The sequence below is a fragment of the Procambarus clarkii genome, chromosome 43, assembly GCF_040958095.1.
Source record: "Procambarus clarkii isolate CNS0578487 chromosome 43, FALCON_Pclarkii_2.0, whole genome shotgun sequence".
NCBI lineage: Eukaryota > Metazoa > Arthropoda > Malacostraca > Decapoda > Cambaridae > Procambarus > Procambarus clarkii.
In genome coordinates, this window is record NC_091192.1 from 35048825 (window position 1) to 35075347 (window position 26523).

The 26523-nt window shown below is 48.1% G+C and overlaps 2 protein-coding genes across 8 annotated transcripts in view; both read right to left on the reverse strand.

The window, feature by feature from the left end:
• The window catches only part of LOC123755953 (COMM domain-containing protein 4), a 209806-nt gene that overhangs the window by 113390 nt on the left and 69893 nt on the right, over positions 1 to 26523 (reverse strand). The window lies entirely within an intron of this gene.
• Positions 22495 to 26523, reverse strand: part of LOC138349950 (protein LIAT1-like) — a 5918-nt gene continuing 1889 nt past the window's right edge. The window contains exon 2 of the mRNA XM_069299952.1: positions 22495 to 23218. Coding sequence (XP_069156053.1) covers positions 22495 to 23218 — 724 coding nt within the window. The remainder of the gene's footprint in view (positions 23219 to 26523) is intronic.

The following is a 26523-nucleotide window of genomic DNA, read 5'->3' on the forward strand; positions in this document are numbered from 1 at the left end:
GCCAGTGTCCCTAACCTGCATACCATGCAAGCTGATGGAGAAGATTGTGCGAAGAAAGCTAGTGGAGCACCTGGAGCGAAAGAACTTTGTAACACAGCATCAACATGGGTTCAGGGATGGCAAGTCCTGCCTCACAGGGTTACTTGAATTCTACGACCAGGCAACAAAAATATGGCAAGAAAGAGAAGGATGGGCAGACTGCATATTCTTGGATTGTCAGAAAGCCTTTGATACAGTACTACACAAGAGGCTAGTGAAAAAGCTGGAGATGCAGGCTGGAGTGAAAGAGAAGGTACTCCATTGGATAAAGGAGTACCTAAGCAACAGGAGACAACAAGTCAGTGTGAGGGGTGAGGTCGCAGATTGGCGAGACGCTACGAGTGGAGTCCCGCAGGGGTCAGTCCTTGGGCCTATACTGTTTCTGATATATGTAAATGATCTCCCAGAGGGTATAGAATCGTTTCTCTCAATGTTTGCCGATGATGCAAAAATTATGAGGATTGAAACAGAGGATGATAGTAGGAGGCTACAAGATGACCTAGACAGACTGTATGAATGGTCCAACAAATGGCTACTAAAGTTCAACCCGAATAAATGTAAGGTAATGGAACTAGGCAGTGGAAACAGGAGGCCAGACACAGGATACAAAATGTGAGATGAAGTACTTAATGAAACGGACAGAGAGTATCTAGGAGTTGATATCACACCAAACCTGTCTCATGAAGCCCATATCAAAAGAATAAAATCTGCGGCGTATGCGAGGCTGGCTAACATCAGAACTGCCTTCAGAAACCTGTGTAAGGAATCACACCTTGTACACCACATATGTAAGACCAATCCTGGAGTATGCGGCCCCAGCATGGAGCCCGTACCTTGTCAAGCACAAGGCGAAGCTTGAAAAAGTTCAGAGATATGCCAATAGGCTAGACCCAGAACTAAGAGGCATGAGTTACGAAGGAAGGCTGAGAGAAATGCACCTCACGGCACTAGAAGACAGAAGAGTAAGGGAAGACATAATCATTACCTACAAAATTGTCAGAGGAATTGACAGGGTAGATAAAGATAACCTGTTAAACACTAGTGGGACGCGAACAAGGGGACACAGGTGGAAACCGAGTACCCACATGAGCCACAGGAACGTTAGAAAGAAATTTTTCAGTGTCAGAGTAGTTAACAGATGGAATGCACTAGGCAGTGATGTGGTGGAGGCTGACTCCATGCACAGTTTCAAGTGTAGATATGATAGAACCCAGTAGGCTCAGGAATCTGTACACCAGTTGATTGACAGTTGAGAGGCGGGACCAAAGAGCCAGAGCTCAACCCCCGCAAGCACAACTAGGTGAGTACAACTAGGTGAGTACACACACATGTAGCCACTAATTAGAGCCCTTGTCAGCAGTTGAGGTAAAGAAGGTAAGGGATACACCGGCATGGTTGACCTGTTAGTGGTGTAGACCACTCACCGTCCAGCACCAGTGGTCAGCCCGTCCCCTCAACACTGCCTCCCGTGATCAACCACGCACAGCAAACCCTTAACAATGCCACTTATTAATCATAGTTCAAGTGTAGTATTACTGACGTGTTCTATAACTCGGTGGGGTAGGTGGGTTGCTTGGGTGCGTGCGTTTCTGGTTAGGCCAACACCGATACTTTTGTTTACGGAGTGGCAGTTAGAGAGAACGGGGGGGGGGGGGGGGAGGTCGACTTTAGGCCATTTGAATGACATTTCTTCCCTTAAGTATCAGGTAATTCCTGGGCATTTTTCTTTTACACACTCTTGGAGTTTGTGAGGTGCGGTGTGTGTGAGGTGCGGTGTGTGAGGTGCGGTGTGTGTGAGGTGCGGTGTGTGTGAGGTGCGGTGTGTGTGAGGTGCGGTGTGTGTGAGGTGCGGTGTGTGTGAGGTGCGGTGTGTGTGAGGTGCGGTGTGTGTGAGGTGCGGTGTGTGTGAGGTGCGGTGTGTGTGAGGTGCGGTGTGTGTGAGGTGCGGTGTGTGTGAGGTGCGGTGTGTGTGAGGTGCGGTGTGTGTGAGGTGCGGTGTGTGTGAGGTGCGGTGTGTGTGAGGTGCGGTGTGTGTGAGGTGCGGTGTGTGTGAGGTGCGGTGTGTGTGAGGTGCGGTGTGTGTGAGGTGCGGTGTGTGTGAGGTGCGGTGTGTGTGAGGTGCGGTGTGTGTGAGGTGCGGTGTGTGTGAGGTGCGGTGTGTGTGAGGTGCGGTGTGTGAGGTGCGGTGTGTGTGAGGTGCGGTGTGTGTGAGGTGCGGTGTGTGTGAGGTGCGGTGTGTGTGAGGTGCGGTGTGTGTGAGGTGCGGTGTGTGTGAGGTGCGGTGTGTGTGAGGTGCGGTGTGTGTGAGGTGCGGTGTGTGTGAGGTGCGGTGTGTGTGAGGTGCGGTGTGTGTGAGGTGCGGTGTGTGTGAGGTGCGGTGTGTGTGAGGTGCGGTGTGTGTGAGGTGCGGTGTGTGTGAGGTGCGGTGTGTGTGAGGTGCGGTGTGTGTGAGGTGCGGTGTGTGTGAGGTGCGGTGTGTGTGAGGTGCGGTGTGTGTGAGGTGCGGTGTGTGTGAGGTGCGGTGTGTGTGAGGTGCGGTGTGTGTGAGGTGCGGTGTGTGTGAGGTGCGGTGTGTGTGAGGTGCGGTGTGTGTGAGGTGCGGTGTGTGTGAGGTGCGGTGTGTGTGAGGTGCGGTGTGTGTGAGGTGCGGTGTGTGTGAGGTGCGGTGTGTGTGAGGTGCGGTGTGTGTGAGGTGCGGTGTGTGTGAGGTGCGGTGTGTGTGAGGTGCGGTGTGTGTGAGGTGCGGTGTGTGTGAGGTGCGGTGTGTGTGAGGTGCGGTGTGTGTGAGGTGCGGTGTGTGAGGTGGTGTTGAGCGGCTGGCGTCCAGGTGTGAGGAGCGGCCACCATAACACGGGGCCGCGTGATCTCACCTACGGTTGGGTGAGGTTGTTTAACCCGAGAGTGTGGCTGGTGTATTGTTAGGGGGGCGGATCTCCCGTTGTGGTGTTGTATTAAGATGTGTGCGTGGGGGTCAATTCAATTCAAATTCAAACGTTGTCTTCATGAATGTGTGTAGGTTTATCACCGCGTTATACAGCGCTACATTACAGCACGTTATGTACCCGAGTGTGGTAATAACATAACCTGGAATCATTACAACTGTATTATAACCTTCACTTACATGTTGAAGCTGTAGTTGTTATTGATGAACACCTGTCACTACAACTGTGGCTCGGGGGAGCGGGGCTCACGCCTGGGGGGGGGGGGGGGGGGGAGGGGAAGCTTATAACTTACAATATACCCCCCCAAAAAATTGTAAGGTAAGTCCATCAAGATGTTGGGGATCTATTTAAATATTTTTTGAAAGTCAGTTGAATGATTCCGAAGTGTATCGAGCTCTCCCCCTCTCCCCACGGGGGGTGGCTGCCCCCCTTAAGGGGATGGGGAGGGGCGACACAGCCTGCCAGGGACCTACACCCCCCCATCTTAAGGAGGTTAGGAGGGGGCCCAGCAGTCTACCAAGGACTCCCCCCCCCCCCCCCCACCGGACAACCTCTGGACACTTCGTCAGTCGTCAATTAGCGTCTTTGAGCAAAGAGCGTCTGAGGAATGTTTTAATTAGGTTATTCTGGCGAGGAGCGCTCGATGGTCGGTGATTAATAAGTGTGTAATTGGGTTGTTTGAGTGTGGGAGGGTTGGGAGGCTGAAGTAATGTTGGGAGGGCCTTCAAGTGCTCCATAAACACGGAGCGACCAGTGGAGCCACTTACCCGTGACTAGTGTCCCCCCCCCCCGCCCCCCATCCCATACCCCCTCCCCATACCCCAGCTGGACGTACGTGTGTGTACTCACCTAGTTGTGCTTGCACGGGTTGATCTCTGCTCTCTTGGCCCGCCTCTCAACTGTCAATCAATCAACTGTTACTAACTACTAATACTTTTTCACATACACACACACACACACACACACACTCACACTCACACTCACACAGTTAAGTTGCAAGCCCCCTTGGGAATTTTTTATTTTTTTTATATTTTCTACCACAGACGTGGCCACACATTTACAATGCTAACCAGCATATATACATTTTCTTCTGTCCTCCATGGACAGGGTGAGAGATGTGTTAAACATATAGTTCAGGGATTTATTGTACAATCAACCACAGAAGGTGATCACACCCTTGGGAATGAGTGATCACAGTGTATTGATCTTTGAGTACCTGGTAGAGCTAGGATTTATCTCCCAAAAAAAAGAACTGGGAAACAAAAGGCTGGCGTACCGAAAGGGAAATTATGAGATGAGAAAATTCCTAAGAGATATACCATGGGACACAGACCTCAGAAATAAGTCTGTACAAGACATGATGGACTATGTCACCCAAAAGTGTTAAGAGGCAGTAAACAGATTTATCCCGGCCCAAAAGGAAAAAACCGAGAAGCAATATAAAAATCCATGGTATAATAAGGCATGTATGGAAGCAAAGGAGCTGAACAAAAGGGCGTGGAAGAACTTCCGAAATAACATAACACCTGAAAGGAGAAAGAGATACCAGAGAACCAGGAACGAGTATGTTAGTGTGAGAAGAGAAGCAGATAAAAAGTATGAAAATTATATAGCTGATAAAGCTAAGACCGAACCAAAGCTACTCCGCAGTCACATCAGGAGGAAAACAACAGTGAAGGAACAGGTGATGAAACTTTGAACGGGTAAGGACAGGTACACAGAGAATGACCAAGAGATGTGAAGAACTCAACAAGAGGTTCCAAGAGGTCTTCACAATAGAAGAAGGTGAGGTCACGGCGCTAGGAGAGGGGGCAGTAAACCAGGCGATCTCTGAAGGGTTCGAAATTACACAACATGAGGTCAAGAGACACCTGTTGGATCTGGATGTTAAAAAAACTGTTGGGAGACGTACCAGAAATATGGAAGACGGCGAATGTGGTCCCAATATACAAAAAGGGCGACAGACAAGAGGCACTGAACTACAGGCCAGTGTCCTTAACTTGTATACCAGAATATACTTAACTTGTATATTCTATCCTGAGCTGTGGCTGCGAGCACGGTCGACATAAGCGTTAACAACACTCCTCTTGTACCTGTCTGGGCAGTTACTGTTGGCATTGAAGCACATTCCTATGTTTCCTTAGTGTAGAATGGAAGCAAGTCGATAAAGAACTCTGTAGGGTAAGGCAGGTCCTAGTCAACAACGGCTTCTCCAATGGTTTCGTTGAAGACATCATAAGAAGGAAAGTGAAACGCCATGCAACCTCTGAAGAGACAACTAACACAACACCTGTACCCCCCTCTTAGACTATTTTACAGGAACTTCTTTTCCACAGCCCATAAAACGGAGGAACGGGTCCTGAAAGATATTAATAGAAACGTTATCCCTACAGACAAAAATCAGAAGATACAATTGACGATTTACTATAAAACCAAGAAAACTGCCAACCTACTCATGAGAAACTCTCCAGACACAAAGCAGAATGCTTTGAAAGAGACCAATGTCGTCTATGCCTTCAACTGCCCACTTGGGGACTGTAAGCCTCAAAGAACTCAGTATATAGGCAAGACAACAATATATCTTTCCAGGCGATTAACGATGCATAAGCAACAGGGCTCCATTAAGGAACATATAATCTCTTCCCACAACCAGACCATCACCAGAGAAGTCTTAACAAAAAACACGGAAATCATCGATAGATACAGCGATAGAAGGCGGCTTTATATCTGCGAGGCACTACACATTAAGAAGTCAACACCAGCAATCAACAGCCAATTAATGCACAACTATATTCTACCCACTTCAAGACTCCGCACCAATATAGAAGCATCAAGAAATATGGGCCAATAGGCCCTTTGCATTTACTTCCATTCTTCCCCCTTTAACTTTACCCAATATTTCGTGTTCTATCTTGTGTTGAAAGTTTCTTTTCACCTCATCCAAAACTGTTGTAACATATCACCTCACCCAAATGCAGGTATATAAAATTAAAAGCCGTTTGAATTATAGCATAGTAGCCTCGCCCCGTTCTGCAGCCTCGCCCCGTTCTGCAGCCTCGCCCCGTTCTGCAGCCTCGCCCCGTTCTGCAGCCTCGCCCCGTTCTGCAGCCTCGCCCCGTTCTTCCATCCCCTGCTTGCCAGCTCTATGGACGTTTTCAAATTCAAATTATAGCATAGTAAGAAATCTGTATTAGTGTTTGCAGGTTATAGTTGTGTGTGTGTAAACTACAGTCTTTGAAAATGTAATAAATTATTACGAAAGCGTTCAAGTGTCGCGTCAGACTAGAAATAAAAATGAATTTTGGAGAACTGAGTTTTCAATTACCATCAACAGTGAAAAGAACCATAAGAAATATTGAGAAAATTCGTGTTAGAATTATTAATCTTACTTTTTCGGTCATATTTAATAATATGTCTACAGGAAAGACTGCGTATATATATATATATATATATATATATATATATATATATATATATATATATATATATATATATATATTATATGTCGTACCTAGTAGCCAGAATGCACTTTTTGGCCTACTATGCAAGGCCCAATTTGCCTAATAAGCCAAGTTTTCCTGAATTAATATATTTTCTCTAATTTTTTCTTATGAAATGATAAAGCTACCCATTTCATTATGTATGAGGTCATTTTTTTTTTATTGGAGTTAAAATTAACGTAGATATATGACTGAACCTAACCAACCCTACCTAACCTAACCTATCTTTATAGGTTAGGTTAGGTAGCAGAAAAAGTTAGGTTAGGTTAGGTAGGTTAGGTAGTCGAAAAAACATTAATTCATGAAAACTTGGCTTATTAGGCAAATCGGGCCTTGCATAGTAGGCTGAGAAGTGCGTTCTGGCTATTAGGTACGACACACACACACATATATATATATATATATATATATATATATATATATATATATATATATATATATATATATATATATATGCGTGTGTGTGTGTGTGTGTGTATATCACGAAAATAAACACGTGATTAAAAATGTGACAGTGTCAGACCACGGAGGAAAATTGAAACAGGAATTTCCTTAAGTACTTTCGTATATTAATACATCTTCAGAAGGAGTGAAGATGTATTCTTCACTCCTTCTGAAGATGTATTTATATACGAAAGTACTTAAGGAAATTCCTGTTTCAATTTTCCTCCGTGGTCTGACACTGTCATATATATATATATATTATATATATATGTATATATATATATATATATATATATATATATATATATATATATATATATATATATATATATATATATATATATATATATTAGTATATTTTGGTAGCAGTCTTTCCTGTAGACATATATTATTAAATATGACCGAAAAAGTAAGATTAATAATTCTAACACGAATTTTCTCAATCTTTCGTACATTACGCTTCACTGTTGGAGGTAAATAAAAAATCACTTCTCCAAAATTCATTTTTATTTCTAGTCTGACGCGACACGGGCGCGTTTCGTAAAACTTATTACATTTTCAAAGACTTCACAAATACACAACTGATTAGAACTTACGTATCTCTGATTTTATATCTACATTTGAGTGAGGTGGGAGGGGTGATGTGGCATTAACACAAGACAGAACAAGAGGGGATATTAATAGGGTATTAAAAGTATCAACACAAGACAGAACAGAAACAATGGGTATTGAATAGAAGTGTTTGTAGAAAGCCTATTGGTCCATATTTCTTGATGCTTCTATATTGGAGCGGAGTCTTGAGGTGGGTAGAATATAGTTGTGCAATAATTGGCTGTTGATTGCTGGTGTTGACTTCTTGATGTGTAGTGCCTCGCAAACGTCAAGCCGCCTGCTATCGCTGTATCTATCGATGATTTCTGTGTTGTTTACTAGGATTTCTCTGGCGATGGTTTGGTTATGGGAAGAGATTATATGTTCCTTAATGGAGCCCTGTTGCTTATGCATCGTTAAACGCCTAGAAAGAGATGTTGTTGTCTTGCCTATATACTGGGTTTTTTGGAGCTTACAGTCCCCAAGTGGGCATTTGAAGGCATAGACGACGTTAGTCTCTTTTAAAGCGTTCTGTTTTGTGTCTGGAGAGTTTCTCATGAGTAGGGTTGCCGTTTTTCTGGTTTTATAGTAAATCGTCAGTTGTATCCTCTGATTTTTGTCTGTAGGGATAACGTTTCTATTAACAATATCTTTCAGGACCCTTTCCTCCGTTTTATGAGCTGTGGAAAAGAAGTTCCTGTAAAATAGTCTAATAGGGGGTATAGGTGTTGTGTTAGTTGTCTCTTCAGAGGTTGCATGGCTTTTCACTTTCCTTCTTATGATGTCTTCGATGAAACCATTGGAGAAGCCGTTATTGACTAGGACCTGCCTTACCCTACAGAGTTCTTCGTCGACTTGCTTCCATTCTGAGCTGTGGCTGAGAGCACGGTCGACGTATGCGTTAACAACACTCCTCTTGTACCTGTCAGGGCAGTCGCTGTTGGCATTTAGGCACATTCCTATGTTTGTTTCCTTAGTGTAGACTGCAGTGTGGAAACCTCCGCCCTTTTCCATGACTGTTACATCTAGAAAAGGCAGCTTCCCATCCTTTTCCGTCTCGTAAGTGAAACGCAGCACGGAACTCTGCTCAAATGCCTCCTTCAGCTCCTGCAGATGTCTGACATCAGGTACCTGTGTAAAAATGTCGTCAACATACCTGCAGTATATGACCGGTTTCAAGTTCATGTCGACTAAGACTTTTTGCTCGATGGTACCCATGTAGAAGTTTGCAAACAGGACACCTAGGGGAGAACCCATGGCGACCCCATCTACTTGCTTATACATGTGCCCATCCGGGCTCAAGAAGGGTGCCTCTTTAGTACAAGCTTGGAGTAGTTTCCTCAGAATACTTTCTGGCATGTCAAGAGGATTCTGGCATGTGTATCGTGATCCAGCCTGTACTCCTCTTGACATGCCAGAAAGTATTCTGAGGAAACTACTCCAAGCTTGTACTAAAGAGGCACCCTTCTTGAGCCCGGATGGGCACATGTATAAGCAAGTAGATGGGGTCGCCATGGGTTCTCCCCTAGGTGTCCTGTTTGCAAACTTCTACATGGGTACCATCGAGCAAAAAGTCTTAGTCGACATGAACTTGAAACCGGCCATATACTGCAGGTATGTTGACGACATTTTTACACAGGTACCTGATGTCAGACATCTGCAGGAGCTGAAGGAGGCATTTGAGCAGAGTTCCGTGCTGCGTTTCACTTACGAGACGGAAAAGGATGGGAAGCTGCCTTTTCTAGATGTAACAGTCATGGAAAAGGGCGGAGGTTTCCACACTGCAGTCTACACTAAGGAAACAAACATAGGAATGTGCCTAAATGCCAACAGCGACTGCCCTGACAGGTACAAGAGGAGTGTTGTTAACGCATACGTCGACCGTGCTCTCAGCCACAGCTCAGAATGGAAGCAAGTCGACGAAGAACTCTGTAGGGTAAGGCAGGTCCTAGTCAATAACGGCTTCTCCAATGGTTTCATCGAAGACATCATAAGAAGGAAAGTGAAAAGCCATGCAACCTCTGAAGAGACAACTAACACAATACCTATACCCCCTATTAGACTATTTTACAGGAACTTCTTTTCCACAGCTCATAAAACGGAGGAAAGGGTCCTGAAAGATATTGTTAATAGAAACGTTATCCCTACAGACAAAAATCAGAGGATACAACTGACGATTTACTATAAAACCAGAAAAACGGCCAGCCTACTCATGAGAAACTCTCCAGACACAAAACAGAACGCTTTAAAAGAGACTAACGTCGTCTATGCCTTCAAATGCCCACTTGGGGACTGTAAGCTCCAAAAAACCCAGTATATAGGCAAGACAACAACATCTCTTTCTAGGCGTTTAACGATGCATAAGCAACAGGGCTCCATTAAGGAACATATAATCTCTTCCCATAACCAAACCATCGCCAGAGAAATCCTAGTAAACAACACAGAAATCATCGATAGATACAGCGATAGCAGGCGGCTTGACGTTTGCGAGGCACTACACATCAAGAAGTCAACACCAGCAATCAACAGCCAATTATTGCACAACTATATTCTACCCACCTCAAGACTCCGCTCCAATATAGAAGCATCAAGAAATATGGACCAATAGGCTTTCTACAAACACTTCTATTCAATACCCATTGTTTCTGTTCTGTCTTGTGTTGATACTTTTAATACCCTATTAATATCCCCTCTTGTTCTGTCTTGTGTTAATGCCACATCACCCCTCCCACCTCACTCAAATGTAGATATAAAATCAGAGATACGTAAGTTCTAATCAGTTGTGTATTTGTGAAGTCTTTGAAAATGTAATAAGTTTTACGAAACGCGCCCGTGTCGCGTCAGACTAGAAATAAAAATGAATTTTGGAGAAGTGATTTTTTATTTACCTCCAACAGTGAAGCGTAATGTACGAAAGATTGAGAAAATTCGTGTTAGAATTATTAATCTTACTTTTTCGGTCATATTTAATAATATATATATATATATATATATATATATATATATATATATATATATATATATATATATATATATATATATATATATATATATATATAATATTACACACACACAATATTCTGTCTTGCTCTGAAAAAGGCCAAGACAGCCGAAGACGCGCTCAACATTCTTTAATTTGTAAATGTGGTTTTCCCACAGATATATTACACAAATACACACACTTTCTACCTTCCACTTTATGTAAACACGTCACTATAGGGGACTCGACCAGACCGCGACCAGTATCACACAGTTTTATGGAAATTTCTCAATATACATATATTTCAACAAATTTAATAACAATTTCCCCATTAATGATCACTATACTATAAAAAGCAATTAGTATATTATTGGCGTGTAAAAATCATGACGGCAACAGCGGGAGGTTCTGTGGCTGGTGATTGGCTGGGAGAGTGTTGCCACTCATCGTGTTATTGTGTATATTTATTACCATTCATGTTTTGCTTCTTGTAAACTCGCAAGAAAACTGAATCATGAATTCCCAAAGCTTGAATGAATGCTGAAACAGACCAAATATTCAGAAAACATTGTTTTTGTTTATATTGTTTAAAATATTACATGTAACCCAGGGTTCCAGATGACACATGCCAATTGTGAACGTTAATAACCCGACAAGGATTACTACCGGGACGGTGAAGTTAGCATGCCACTAGGTGTCCAGCACCGCGACCACTCCACCACCAGGCTTCACACACACACACACTCATGATACTCTGTCCGTTCCTACCATGTTTAAGTGATGAAATAACTGTGCCCCAAGATAAGTCAAGAGCGCTGTGTCTCATCACCTTCCAACAGGAATCTATACACCGGGTGATTGACAGTTGAGAGGCGGGACCAAGGAGCCGAAGCACAATTAGCGGAGACGTTCATGGTGTGGGTGTGGACATACTTGGGTGCGGGTATTTTTTCTGGCTGATTTACTTGTTACATCTGTGGGCCAACTGTCGTCTGGTGTGTGGGGCGATGCCATTGACCTCGCTGGGCGGAATGAACAGCATATGGCAAGTATTTTTGTTTTCGTCGTCGTCTTCGGTCACAAGGCCGTTCTCGTCGACGTCGGTGGCGGCTCTGGAGAGCCTCCTAGTGTTGGTCGTGAAAGCTTCGGGTCGTTTGTGCCACTAACGTGTAGTTGTTGTAGAACGCGGTAGTGGTAGTGGCGTCTTTGGATGTGGTGTCTTCGTTGGCAGGGGCAGCCAGGGTGGGTGGCGTCCCTGTCGTACCGGACTGGTTGTGGGTCGTGTTGCGGGGTCGGACGGCGGGCTGGCCGCAGGTGGAGGAGCTGGGAGAAGGTCTCCTGGTACCGTCACCGTCGGAAGTCCATTTGCGGTGAGCAGCCTGTTGATGGTGTGGACGTACAGGTTGACGTCGTTGCCTGCCAATTTGTCAGCGAGGTGTAAAAGTACCGGAAGGAGGGTGTTGTTGGTGGCAACTGCAGGCTTGGGTCGTGGTTGTGAGCTCGAAGGTGAGGGACCAAGCGGTGGTGAGGTAGCAGCAGCTTCCCCAGTGTTCTCGGGCATGGCCGGGAAAGCGGACGTAAGTGGGTTGGCTAGCTGAGGTGAGGTGGTGCTTGCCGCCATCTTTTCTATTTCCTCCTGCCAGTGGAGACAGTCAGGTGAAACTGCAGTGTGCGGGCCATTGCAGAGTCGGTGGGAGGATGTATAGGCTGCGTAGTGATGCTCCTGGGCGCAGAGGCTGCATCTCTGCACTTACTGGTGTAGAGGGAGTACCGGTAGCACTTGAAGCACTGGCGGAGCTCCGTGTATCGTTCCTTGGTCATGTGGGCGGGTGGAAGCGTAATTCTGGCGTAGTTAAGGCCGTGTTCTTTGGCGTGGGTCGCTGGGATGACCGTGGTGAAGGCCGCTCTCAGTGTGGGTCTGCGGGTGTTGTTGGTGCTGATCTTGGCCACTACCGCGGTCAGCGTCGGGTTCAGGGAACACCCTCATATACTTGTATTAAAACTTTGTATACGGTATTAAAATAATTGTCATATACTGCATTAAAGCAGCGCCGTATACTGTATTAAACCATCGTGGTATGCTGTTTTATAACGGCGTGGTATACTGTATTAGAACAGCCTCGTATACTGTACTAAAACAACGTGGTATACTGTATTAGAACAGCCTCGTATACTGTACTAAAACAACGTGGTATACTGTATTAGAACAGCCTCGTATACTGTACTAAAACAACGTGGTATACTGTATTAGAACAGCCTCGTATACTGTACTAAAACAACGTGGTATACTGTATTAGAACAGCCTCGTATACTGTACTAAAACAACGTGGTATACTGTATTAGAACAGCCTCGTATACTGTACTAAAACAACGTGGTATACTGTATTAGAACAGCCTCGTATACTGTACTAAAACAACGTGGTATACTGTGTTAAAACTGCATTAAAAGAAGCGAACGTTCGGTCAGGTGTCTGAGTTCTGTTGGCGATTATTCTCATATGAAGCAGGTGGATGAAGCATTTACAACATTGTCAGTCGAGCACAGGCGGTCAGCGGAGACACACTGCTCCAGACATGCCCGAACATCAGTTGAGAGTCGTGTGTAAACCGTTTTTCATCTATAAACAGGGGATTGAACGGGTAGTTTAACGAGCATTTGGCCTCTGTTGATAAGAACCAGATTCACGAAAGCACTTACGAACGTGTACATCTTTCCTCAATCATTGACGGCTTTGGTTACATTTAATAACAGTTTACAAGCATGAAAACTTCCCATTCAACTGTTGTTATTGTTATAAACAGCCTCCTGGTGCTTCGGAGCTCATTAACTGTTTAATAATTGGAAACAAAGCCGCCAAAGATTGAGAAAAGATGTACAAGTTCGTAAGTGCTTGCGTAAGTGCTTTCGTGAATGTAGCCCCAGGGTGAGAGAGGAGCGCGGCCTTGCACCTCTCACACACCTGTCTTGCCTACACTCCTCACCTCTAGCTCTCATTCTTTACTTTTTGTGTTATTTGGGTTTCTCTCAACAGCAATAAAAGTTTTACTTTTTGCTAATGATGCAAGTTGATGTATTACTTCTGGAGACTTTGTGTGTGTGTGTGTGTGTGTGTGTGTGTGTGTGTGTGTGTGTGTGTGTGTGTGTGTGTGTGTGTGTGTGTGTGTGTGTGTGTGTGTGTGTGTGTGCGTGTGTGCGTGTGTGTGTGTAACTACCGCCACATTTCACTATGATAATTAATAATGACCATCCATGACAAAATATACTATTTATCCGTGACACAAAAAAGAACAAATTACCTTTTCACTGACTGAATTTTCAACGTAAAACAGAATTAGGTAATCTACACCGCTGCTTCAACCCCACAGTGAATTAAGCACTGCTGCACACTGAACATTTGTGAGCAGTCTTGTCAACACCTTTGTTTTAATGCATCATGCGTATTCAAGCGGCACTCAAATGTAATTTTTTCTTTTTCGTAAAACAAATTTGCGCTTGATTTACAAATTGGCAAGTTGGGCGCCGCACCGCGGTTGCCAGAGGTCGCTACACGTACGATCATTTGAGTAACAAGAAGCTCGTCGCGAGGTTGTCAGACGTACGATAATTTCCACAACCCACGAGACGTGCACTTTGTTGAACTTTGTCCATCGTTTGTTGAACAATATTTCCTCTTTATTGCTTTCCCAGGTTGCTTTAATTTCTTTTTCTCTGTTTATCTTGCTCAAACACGAGCAAAATGTTGGGAAAAACGACACAAGACGATATTTCATCATCCTTTTTTTTCGCGATTATTGGATTTGTATTTTTATTAATTATCATTATTTTATTACACAACCTAAATGGCTATGGTATTAATTAAAGGGTTTATACTGGCTGAGTACATCTCCTGAGTCACTGTTCACTCTCCACGCTGGCTGAGTACTTCCTGGAGTCACTGTTCACTCTCCACGCTGGCTGAGTACTTCCCGGAGTCATTGTTCACTCTCCACGCTGGCTGAGTACTTCCTGGAGTCACTGTTCACTCTCCACGCTGGCTGAGTACTTCCCGGAGTCATTGTTCACTCTCCACGCTGGCTGAGTACTTCCTGGAGTCACTGTTCACTCTCCACGCTGGCTGAGTACTTCCTGGAGTCACTGTTCACTCTCCACACTGGCTGAGTACATCTCCTGAGTCACTGTTCACTCTCCACACTGGCTGAGTACATCCCCTGAGTCACTGTTCACTCTCCACACTGGCTGAGTACTTCCTGGAGTCACTGTTCACTCTCCACGCTGGCTGAGTACTTCCTGGAGTCACTGTTCACTCTCCACGCTGGCTGAGTACTTCCTGGAGTCACTGTTCACTCTCCACACTGGCTGAGTACTTCCTGGAGTCACTGTTCACTCTCCACGCTGGCTGAGTACTTCCTGGAGTCATTGTTCACTCTCCACGCTGGCTGAGTACTTCCCGGAGTCACTGTTCACTCTCCACGCTGGCTGAGTACTTCCTGGAGTCATTGTTCACTCTCCACGCTGGCTGAGTACTTCCCGGAGTCACTGTTCACTCTCCACGCTGGCTGAGTACTTCCTGGAGTCATTGTTCACTCTCCACGCTGGCTGAGTACTTCCTGGAGTCACTGTTCACTCTCCACGCTGGCTGAGTACTTCCCGGAGTCACTGTTCACTCTCCACGCTGGCTGAGTACTTCCTGGAGTCATTGTTCACTCTCCACGCTGGCTGAGTACTTCCCGGAGTCACTGTTCACTCTCCACGCTGGCTGAGTACTTCCTGGAGTCATTGTTCACTCTCCACGCTGGCTGAGTACTTCCTGGAGTCACTGTTCACTCTCCACGCTGGCTGAGTACTTCCCGGAGTCACTGTTCACTCTCCACGCTGGCTGAGTACTTCCTGGAGTCACTGTTCACTCTCCACGCTGGCTGAGTACTTCCCGGAGTCACTGTTCACTCTCCACGCTGGCTGAGTACTTCCTGGAGTCATTGTTCACTCTCCACGCTGGCTGAGTACTTCCTGGAGTCACTGTTCACTCTCCACGCTGGCTGAGTACTTCCCGGAGTCACTGTTCACTCTCCACGCTGGCTGAGTACTTCCTGGAGTCATTGTTCACTCTCCACGCTGGCTGAGTACTTCCCGGAGTCACTGTTCACTCTCCACGCTGGCTGAGTACTTCCTGGAGTCATTGTTCACTCTCCACGCTGGCTGAGTACTTCCTGGAGTCACTGTTCACTCTCCACGCTGGCTGAGTACTTCCCGGAGTCACTGTTCACTCTCCACGCTGGCTGAGTACTTCCTGGAGTCACTGTTCACTCTCCACGCTGGCTGAGTACTTCCCGGAGTCACTGTTCACTCTCCACGCTGGCTGAGTACTTCCTGGAGTCACTGTTCACTCTCCACGCTGGCTGAGTACTTCCTGGAGTGTTTGTTCACTCTCCACGCTGGCTGAGTACTTCCTGGAGTCACTGTTCACTCTCCACGCTGGCTGAGTACTTCCTGGAGTCACTGTTCACTCTCCACGCTGGATGAGTACTTCCCCTGAGTCACTGTTCACTCTCCACGCTGGCTGAGTACTTCCTGGAGTCACTGTTCACTCTCCACGCTGGATGAGTACTTCCCCTGAGTCACTGTTCACTCTCCACGCTGGCTGAGTACTTCCCCTGAGTCACTGTTCACTCTCCACGCTGGATGAGTACTTCCCCTGAGTCATTGTTCACTCTCCACGCTGGATGAGTACTTCCCCTGAGTCACTGTTCACTCTCCACGCTGGCTGAGTACTTCCCGGAGTCATTGTTCACTCTCCACGCTGGATGAGTACTTCCCCTGAGTCATTGTTCACTCTCCACGCTGGATGAGTACTTCCCCTGAGTCATTGTTCACTCTCCACGCTGACTGAGTACTTCCTGGAGTCATTGTTCACTCTCCACGCTGGCTGAGTACTTCCTGGAGTCACTGTTCACTCTCCACGCTGGCTGAGTACTTCCTGGAGTCACTGTTCACTCTCCACGCTGGCTGAGTACTTCCTGGAGTCATTGTTCACTCTCCACGCTGGCTGAGTACTTCCTGGAGTCACTGTTCACTCTCCATATATAGATGAGTACTTCCCCCAGTCATTGTGAAGTAACTAGTCTTCAGCTTCCAGTTATGTTTTCTCATTTCACATATTAAGACACACTTCTGCTCCTTAGTATCTTACACGACGTGATCATGTGCCCCAGTCCGGCCATGGCGATTCGATTCCATGTCTGTTAACATTTTCGTGTCATATTTCTGGACGTTCTTATGTTCATATTTATACTTAAGAAACTGTGTGTTAATTTACTTGGGCTGGACGGTAGAACGACGGTCTCGCTTCATGCAGGTCGGCGTTCAATCCCCGACCGTCCAAGTGGTTGGGCACCATTCCTTCCCCACCCCCCGTCCCATCCCAAATCATTATCTTGACCCCTTCTAAGTGCTATATAGTCGTAGTGGCTTGACGCTTTCCTCAGATAGTTCCCTTCCCTTTGTACTTGTAATTCTTTATCTAAAGTTCTTCCCGACATTTGTGGTTAATTTAGCTATGTAGTTTCCTTCCACGTTACCTCGTTACTGGTGTTCCTGCCGTTCACCAGTGCTTCTCTAGCTTCTTTTCCTGGACCGGGTTGATACCTGGTTGATGGGGTTCTGGGAGTTCTTCTACTCCCCAAGCCCGGCCCGAGGCCAGGCTTGACTTGTGAGAGTTTGGTCCACCAGGCTGTTGCTTGGAGCGGCCCGCAGGCCCACATATACCTGGTTGATGGGGTTCTGGGAGTTCTTCTACTCCCTAAGCCCGGCCCGAGGCCAGGCTTGACTTGTGAGAGTTTGGTCCACCAGGCTGTTGCTTGGAGCGGCCCGCAGGCCCACATATACCTGGTTGATGGGGTTCTGGGAGTTCTTCTACTCCCTAAGCCCGGCCCGAGGCCAGGCTTGACTTGTGAGAGTTTGGTCCACCAGGCTGTTGCTTGGAGCGGCCCGCAGACCCACATATACCTGCTTGATGGGGTTCTGGGAGTTCTTCTACTCCCCAAGCCCGGCCTGAGGCCAGGCTTGACTTGTGAGAGTTTGGTCCACCAGGCTGTTGCTTGGAGCGGCCCGCAGGCCCACATACCCACCACAGCCCGGTTGGTCCGGCACTCCTTGAAGGAAACAATTTAGGTTCCTCTTGAAAATGTCCACGGTTGTTCCGGCAATATTTCTTATAGTCGCTGGGAGGACGTTGAACAACCGCGGACCTCTGATGTTTATACAGTGTTCTCTGATTGTGCCTATGGCACCTCTGCTCTTCACTGGTTCTATTCTACATTTTCTTCCATATCGTTCACTCCAGTATGTTGATATTTTACTGTGCAGATTAGGGACCTGACCCTCCAGTATTTTCCATGTATATATTATTTGATATCTCTCTCGTATCCTTTCTAGCGAGTACATTTGGAGAGCTTTGAGACGATCCCAATTATTATTTAGATGCTTTATCGCGTCTCTGTATACCGTATGTGTTCTCTGTACTCCCTGTATATCAGCAATCTCTCCTGCTCTGAAGGGGGAAGTGAGTACTGAGCAGTACTCAAGCCAGGACAACACAAGTGACTTGAAGAGTACAACCATTGTGATGGGATCCCTGGATTTGAAAGTACTCGTAATCCATCCTATCATTTTTCTGGGTGATGTAATATTTGCTTGGTTATGCTCCCTAAACGTTAGGTCGTCAGACATCATTATTCCCAAATCCTTTACATGTTGCTTTCCTACTATGAGCAAATTTGATTGTGTTTTGTATCCTGTATTATGTTTAAGGTCCTCATTTTTACCTTACCTGAGTACCTGGAATTTACTTTCTGCTGCCCAGTCGAAAACTTTATTAATATCTGCTAGTAATTTTTCAATGTCTTCAGCAGAGGTAATTTTCATGCTGATTTTTGTGTCATCTGCAAAGGATGATACGAAGTTGTGCCTTGTATTTGAGTCTATATCTGATATTAGAATAAGGGAAAGCAGTGGTGCAAGGACTGTACCCTGAGGTACTGAGCTTGGACTCGATTTTATATGGTTGACTGTTACTCTTTGTGTTCTGTTTGTTTTGACCAATTCACCTTATAATCTTGCATGTCGTCATCATGTTTCCCGTGATCCGTCTTTTCTCTGGTGTGAAGTCGCGTTCCGTTAGTTTATTGTTTCGTAATAAGTTTTAATGGAATTTAGTTCCCATTTATTAATTTGGTTAATGTAGACTCAACAAGTTGGAGAAAGTACAAAATGAAACCACGAGAATAATCTTAGGATGCCCAAGAAATGTTGTGATTGAGATCAAGAGGATGGTTAAAAAGTATTGGAAGCAGAATTTCAGAGATAAAAGTAGCTTCGACGATTAGATTAATGAGGGGGGGGCATAAGAAATTAATCCTCTCACTTCAAGAACTGGAAAGAAATAAACAATGTAAGGTAAAGTATAATGAGAGAGGGTATATGAGATCATTATATTCTAGTTACAAACTACGAGGCCTTTAACAAATGTATTGTATTGCCAAAAAAACATATAACACCCCCATGGGAGGAATGGAACATTGATGTAGTAGTTATTGCTTCTATTTACTTCCATGACGAGTTTTCAGACTCTTAATTAATTTTGCGGGAGTGTGAGAGTTGAGGGAGAAGCACCGGCCACCTGGACACCATTCTTGACACCTTAACACCGCTCCTTGCACAACACTTGTGTACCAACGTCACGCAATTTGCAACTATGTCTTCAACGTCCAGTTTTGTAAACTGTTTTTCCTTAGCTTTTTGTTTCAATATTTTGCACTACATTGGGTTGAACACTGTGCCATCATTAGTGGGTAGTTCATGTTCCCGATACTCTTCCTTCAGTGATACGCCTTCCTCTTACTTCCTTCTCCCTCTTTTTCACTCCCACTACACTCCCTCCCACTACACTCTCCCCCACTACACACTCCCCCCACTACACACTCCCCCCACTACACACTCCCCCCACTACACTCCCCCACTACACTCCCCCCACTACACTCCCCCACTACACTCCCCCCACTACACTCCCCCACTACACTCCCCCTGTTTGCCACAACAAACTTTTGTAGAGTTTCAACCCTCTTCTCCGACTTTTTGAGGTATTCCAAGATGTGTGTACCAACCTCAGAGGTCACGACGCTACCCTGCACCTCAGAGGTCACCACGCTGCCCAGCACCTCAGAGGTCACCACGCTGCCCAGCACCTCAGAGGTCACCACGCTGCCCAGCACCTCAGAGGTCACCACGCTGCCCAGCACCTCAGAGGTCACCACGCTGCCCAGCACCTCAGAGGTCACCACGCTGCCCTGCACCTCAGAGGTCACCACGCTGCCCAGCACCTCAGAGGTCACCACGCTGTCCAGCACCTCAGAGGTCACCACGCTGCCCAGCACCTCAGAGGTCACCACGCTGCCCAGCACCTCAGAGGTCACCACGCTGCCCAGCACCTCAGAGGTCACCACGCTGCCCAGCACCTCAGAGGTCACCACGCTGCCCTGCACCTCAGAGGTCACCACGCTGCCCAGCACCTCAGAGGTCACCACGCTGTCCAGCAACTCAGAGGTCACCACGCTGCCCAGCACCTCAGAGGTCACCACGCTGCCCAGCACCTCAGAGGTCACCACGCTGCCCAGCACCTCAGAGGTCACCACGCTGCCCAGCACCTCAGAGGTCACCACGCTGCCCAGCACCTCAGAGGTCACCACGCTGCCCAGCACCTCAGAGGTCACCACGCTACTCAGCACCTCAGGGGTCACGGTGACTATCGTTCTCTCTCCACGGCTTCTTTCTTGTTCCTACTGTACGATCCTGCCTCCACTCGGAGCCTCGTTTACCCTGGCTGTGGGAGCCGGCTTGGAATCTCTCACACGGGGCTTCATGGGAACAGAGACACGAACCACCATTGTGGATGCCTCAATAACTGCAGCAAGATAGCAAGAATTGTTCTCCTTTAGTTTAGGCACCGCAATATATTGTCACGTTCCTGTATCCTAGTCCTTGCACAACAATTCTTTCTGGAGCCTCTGCCTTTAACAAGGCAACAATCTGACTTTGTTTTTCACCACATAAAATATTCCTCTTAGACCACATAACACTTTCACTGCTAAGATGCAAAAATTCAGAATCCATGTACGTCGGATACTTAAAAACTATAAACTTTGTGTAAATTATTCCTACTTCAAAAGTGACCATAACAATATTCTTAAATCCGTCAGACGGTAGTGTTCCACTGCCCCTTCTGCCTGAACTGTTGTGTATCGTAGGGCTGGTGAGCACGCCTCATTGAACAAAGGTTCAAGTTCAACAAATTCTTGATCGAATTGAACCCCCCCACCCCAGCTTGTGATGAAAGTTCAGCTGACGTGTCGAGGGAGATAACAGCAGCTTCCTGCCATTGACCGGTACCTCTTGCCGGGCGTGGTCCTGTTGAAGCCTTCCGGTGAAGTGTTCCTGTTGAGATTGTATAGGACTTGGAACCCCCAGGTCCCGTCTGTCGCGCGTCACTACACTTCCTTGGTCCTTTGTCTCTATAACTCTCACTATCCCTTATGTGGATCATCAAGATCACATCTTTCAAGATGAGGACGGGCACTACCCCCTGTCCGCCATCAAGGCTGGGATAGAACTCTCTAGGCTGTACAACTTTCCATTAGGTGACACCAAGAATATGACGTTTCGGTCCGTTCTAGATATGACTTGATAATAGTCCCGGACGGACCGAAACCTCTCCATCTCCTTTATTTTCAGGAACGTGGATATGATGGGCCGAATTTTTGGTCCCATTACTGAACGACCGACCAATAATTGTTGTACCACTCCAACACACACACGCACACACACACACACACACACACACATGGGGGCCTCGTAGGGTCCCGGGCCTTGGGGGCCTCGTAGCCTGGTGGATAGCGCGCAGGATTCGTAATTCTGTGGCGCGGGTTCGATTCCCGCACGAGGCAGAAACAAATGGGCAAAGTTTCTTTCACACTAAGTGCCCCTGTTACCAAGCAGTAAATAGGTACCTGGGAGTTAGTCAGCTGTCACGGGCTGCTTCCTGGGGTGTGTGTGTGTGGTGTGGAAAAAAAAAAGTAGTTAGTAAACAGTTGATTGACAGTTGAGAGGCGGGCCCAAAGAGCAAAGCTCAACCCCCGCAAAACACAACTAGTAAACACAACTAGTAAACACACACACACACACACACACACACCAACAGCGTCAATCCATGTCCTGGATAAAACTACCTGGCTTATCCTCGCTGGCAATTATCCATGGATAAAAAGCGCACACTGATGCCGTATATTTAACAGCCCCGAGACGGGAGTTTTCCCTCCGCCGTGTTGCAGTAACTCCGAGGCTCACACCACAGTCTACCATATAACACTATACTATGATCACATCATAACACTATACTATGATCACATCATGTTAAACCCACGGGAAGTGTGGTGAGGGGTAGTGTGGACAGTATGGTGTATGTTCCCTCCTAGTTGTACTCACCTAGTTGTGCTTGCGGGGATTGAGCTTCGGCTCATTGGTCCCGCCTCTCAACTGTCAATCAACTGGTGTACAGATTCCTGAGCCTACTGGGCTCTATCATATCTACATTTGAAACTGTGTATGGAGTCAGCCTCCACCACATCACTGCCTAATGCATTCCATTTACTAACTACTCTGACACTGAAAGAAAATCATTCTAATAGCTCTGTGGCTCATTTGGGCACTCAGCTTCCACCTGTGTCCCCTTGTTCGTGTACCTCCCGTGTCAAATAATCCATCCTTAATTACCCAATCAAGTCCCTTGAAAATTTTGTATGTGATGATCATGTCTCCCCGAGCTCTTCTCTCTTTCTGCCTCTTAGTGGCATACCTCTGAACGTTCTCCAACTTCGTCTACTGCAGTCTGGGGCCGCATACTCCAGGGCTGGTCTGACATAGGTAGTGTTCAAGGATCTATATAATTCCTTACACGAGTTTGTAAAGGCGGTTACCTGGGCCCGTGTGGGCACCATGGTGGGTGTTGGGCACCGTGTGGGCACCATGGTGGGTGTTGGGGCCCGTGTGGGCACCATGGTGGGTGTTGGGGCCCGTGTGGGCACCATGGTGGGTGTTGGGGCCCGTGTGGGCACCATGGTGGGTGTTGGGGCCCGTCTGGGCACCATGGTGGGTGTTGGGGCCCGTCTGGGCACCATGGTGGGTGTTGGGGCCCGTGTGGGCACCATGGTGGGTGTTGGGGCCCGTGTGGGCACCATGGTGGGTGTTGGGCACCGTGTGGGCACCATGGTGGGTGTTGGGGACCGTGTGGGCACCATGGTGGGTGTTGGGGACCGTGTGGGCACCATGGTGGGTGTTGGGCACCGTGTGGGCACCATGGTGGGTGTTGGGCACCGTGTGGGCACCATGGTGGGTGTTGGGGCCCGTGTGGGCACCATGGTGGGTGTTGGGCACCGTGTGGGCACCATGGTGGGTGTTGGGGCCCGTGTGGGCACCATGGTGGGTGTTGGGGCCCGTGTGGGCACCATGGTGGGTGTTGGGCACCGTGTGGGCACCATGGTGGGTGTTGGGGCCCGTGTGGACACCATGGTGGGTGTTGGGCACCGTGTGGGCACCATGGTGGGTGTTGGGGCCCGTGTGGGCACCATGGTGGGTGTTGGGGCCCGTGTGGGCACCATGGTGGGTGTTGGGGATCCTGGATGTCGTGATCAATATACCATAAGCAAGTCAATCGTAGCAAGAGTTACACGTATATTTGGCTCTTCATGCAAAGTCATGATTTAAGTTTCTTTAGCCGGGGTATATGTGAAGGTTTGTCCGTTCCGTGTCCGCTCCAGTACAGTGCCTGGCTCCAGTACAGTGCCTAGCTCCAGTACACTGCCTGGCTCCAGTACACTGCCTGGCTCCAGTACACTGCCTGGCTCCAGTACAGTGCCTAGCTCCAGTACACTGCCTGGCTCCAGTACACTGCCTGGCTCCAGTACACTGCCTGGCTCCGGTACACTGCCTGGCTCCAGTACACTGCCTGGCTCCAGTACACTGCCTGGCTCCAGTACACTGCCTAGCTCCAGTACAGTGCCTGGCTCCAGTACAGTGCCTGGCTCCAGTACACTGCCTGGCTCCAGTACACTACCTAGCTCCAGTACAGTGCCTGGCTCCAGTACACTGCCTGGCTCCAGTACAGTGCCTAGCTCCAGTACACTGCCTGGCTCCAGTACAGTGCCTGGCTCCAGTACACTGCCTGGCTCCAGTACACTGCCTGGCTCCAGTACACTGCCTGGCTCCAGTACACTGCCTGGCTCCAGTACACTGCCTGGCTCCAGTACACTGCCTGGCTCCAGTACACTGCCTGGCTCCAGTACACTGCCTGGCTCCAGTACACTGCCTGGCTCCAGTACAGTGCCTAGCTCCAGTACAGTGCCTAGCTCCAGTACAGTGCCTGGCTCCAGTACACTGCCTGGCTCCAGTACACTACCTAGCTCCAGTACAGTGCCTGGCTCCAGTACAGTGCCTGGCTCCAGTACAGTGCCTGGCTCCAGTACAGTGCCTAGCTCCAGTACACTGCCTGGCTCCAGTACACTGCCTGGCTCCAGTACACTACCTAGCTCCAGTACAGTGCCTGGCTCCAGTACACTGCCTGGCTCCAGTACACTGCCTGGCTCCAGTACACTGCCTGGCTCCAGTACACTGCCTGGCTCCAGTACAGTGCCTGGCTCCAGTACACTACCTAGCTCCAGTACAGTGCCTGGCTCCAGTACAGTGCCTGGCTCCAGTACAGTGCCTGGCTCCAGTACACTGCCTGGCTCCAGTACACTGTCTGGCTCCAGTACAGTGCCTGGCTCCAGTACAGTGCCTAGCTCCAGTACAGTGCCTGGCTCCAGTACAGTGCCTGGCTCCAGTACACTGCCTGGCTCCAGTACAGTGCCTAGCTCCAGTACAGTGCCTGGCTCCAGTACAGTGCCTGGCTCCAGTACAGTGCCTGGCTCCAGTACAGTGCCTGGCTCCAGTACAGTGCCTGGCTCCAGTACAGTGCCTGGCTCCAGTACACTGCCTGGCTCCAGTACAGTGCCTGGCTCCAGTACACTACCTAGCTCCAGTACAGTGCCTGGCTCCAGTACAGTGCCTGGCTCCAGTACAGTGCCTGGCTCCAGTACACTGCCTGGCTCCAGTACACTGTCTGGCTCCAGTACAGTGCCTGGCTCCAGTACAGTGCCTAGCTCCAGTACAGTGCCTGGCTCCAGTACAGTGCCTGGCTCCAGTACACTGCCTGGCTCCAGTACAGTGCCTAGCTCCAGTACAGTGCCTGGCTCCAGTACAGTGCCTGGCTCCAGTACAGTGCCTGGCTCCAGTACAGTGCCTGGCTCCAGTACAGTGCCTGGCTCCAGTACAGTGCCTAGCTCCAGTACAGTGCCTGGCTCCAGTACAGTGCCTGGCTCCAGTACAGTGCCTGGCTCCAGTACAGTACCTGGCTCCAGTACAGTGCCTGGCTCCAGTACAGTGCCTGGCTCCAGTACGGTGCCTGGCTCCAGTACAGTGCCTGGCTCCAGTACGGTGCCTGGCTCCAGTACAGTGCCTGGCTCCAGTACAGTGCCTGGCTCCAGTACAGTGCCTGGCTCCAGTACGGTGCCTGGCTCCAGTACAGTGCCTGGCTCCAGTACAGTGCCTAGCTCCAGTACAGTGCCTGGCTCCAGTACGGTGCCTGGCTCCAGTACAGTGCCTGGCTCCAGTACAGTGCCTGGCTCCAGTACAGTGCCTGGCTCCAGTACAGTGCCTGACTCCAGTACGGTGCCTGGCTCCAGTACACTGCCTGGTGCCAAGACCGCCCGTCCCCCCCCCCACCCCGTGGGGTTCCCTTTATATTGTACACTTGATGGTAAACTTAACCTACACTGACACCCACCTTAAGAAAGTAAGGTTATTATACCCTCCCTTACTGTCACTCTTGAGGTAAACATCTGCAGAGTTTTGTCTCCCGTCTCCCTCTCCCCCCCCCCTTGCCTGTTGACGTGGTGTGACGGGGGGGAGGGGGGACACCATTCTGGGACGAGGCAATACACAAGGCTGTCTTGATGAGAGGTACCAGGAACCCCGGGCCCGCCACAATGGCTGGATATAGCGGCTCACACACCACCGCGGATAAAGGCTCTTTGATATGTAGTGTAAAATGCTTAATGATGAGAAACACCGCGAGTGTAAAAGTGCGGCTGGCGTTGTTTACCGCGGTGACAATACCGCGGTGACGCCAGCCCACGCGGTGACGCCAGCCCCCGCGGTGACGCCAGCCCCCGCGGGTGACAACACCAGAGGTGACGCCAGCCCCCGCGGGTGACAACACCAGAGGTGACGCCAGCCCCCGCGGGTGACAACACCAACACCGGGTGGTCCACCAGGCTGTTGCTTGGAGCGGCCCGCAGGCCGCTCTTAGAAAACCGTCCAGCTTCCTCTTGAAGATGTCCACGGTTGTTCCGGCAATATTTCTTATAGTCGCTGGGAGGGTGTTGAACAACCGCGGACCTCTGATGTTTATACAGTGTTCTCTGATTATGCCTATGGCACCTCTGTTCTTCACTGGTTCAATTCTGCATTTTCTTCCATATCGTTCACTCCAGTACGTTATTTTACTGTGTAGATTAGGGACCTGTCCCTCCAGTATTTTTCATGTGTATATTATTTGGTATCTCTCTCGTCTCCTTTCTAGTGAGTACATTTGGAGAGCTTTGAGACGATCCCAATAATTTAGGTGCTTTATCTCGTCTATGCGTGCCGTATATGTTCTCTGTATTCCCTCTATTTCAGCAATCTCTCCTGCTCTGAAGGGGGAAGTGAGTACTGAGCAGTACTCAAGACGGAACAACACAAGTGACTTGAAGAGTACAACCATTATGGTGGGATCTCTGGACTTGAAAGTTCTCGTAATCCAACCTCTCATTTTTCTGGGTGATGTAATATTTGCTTGGTTATGCTCCCTAAACGTTAGGTCGTCGGACATCATTATTCCCA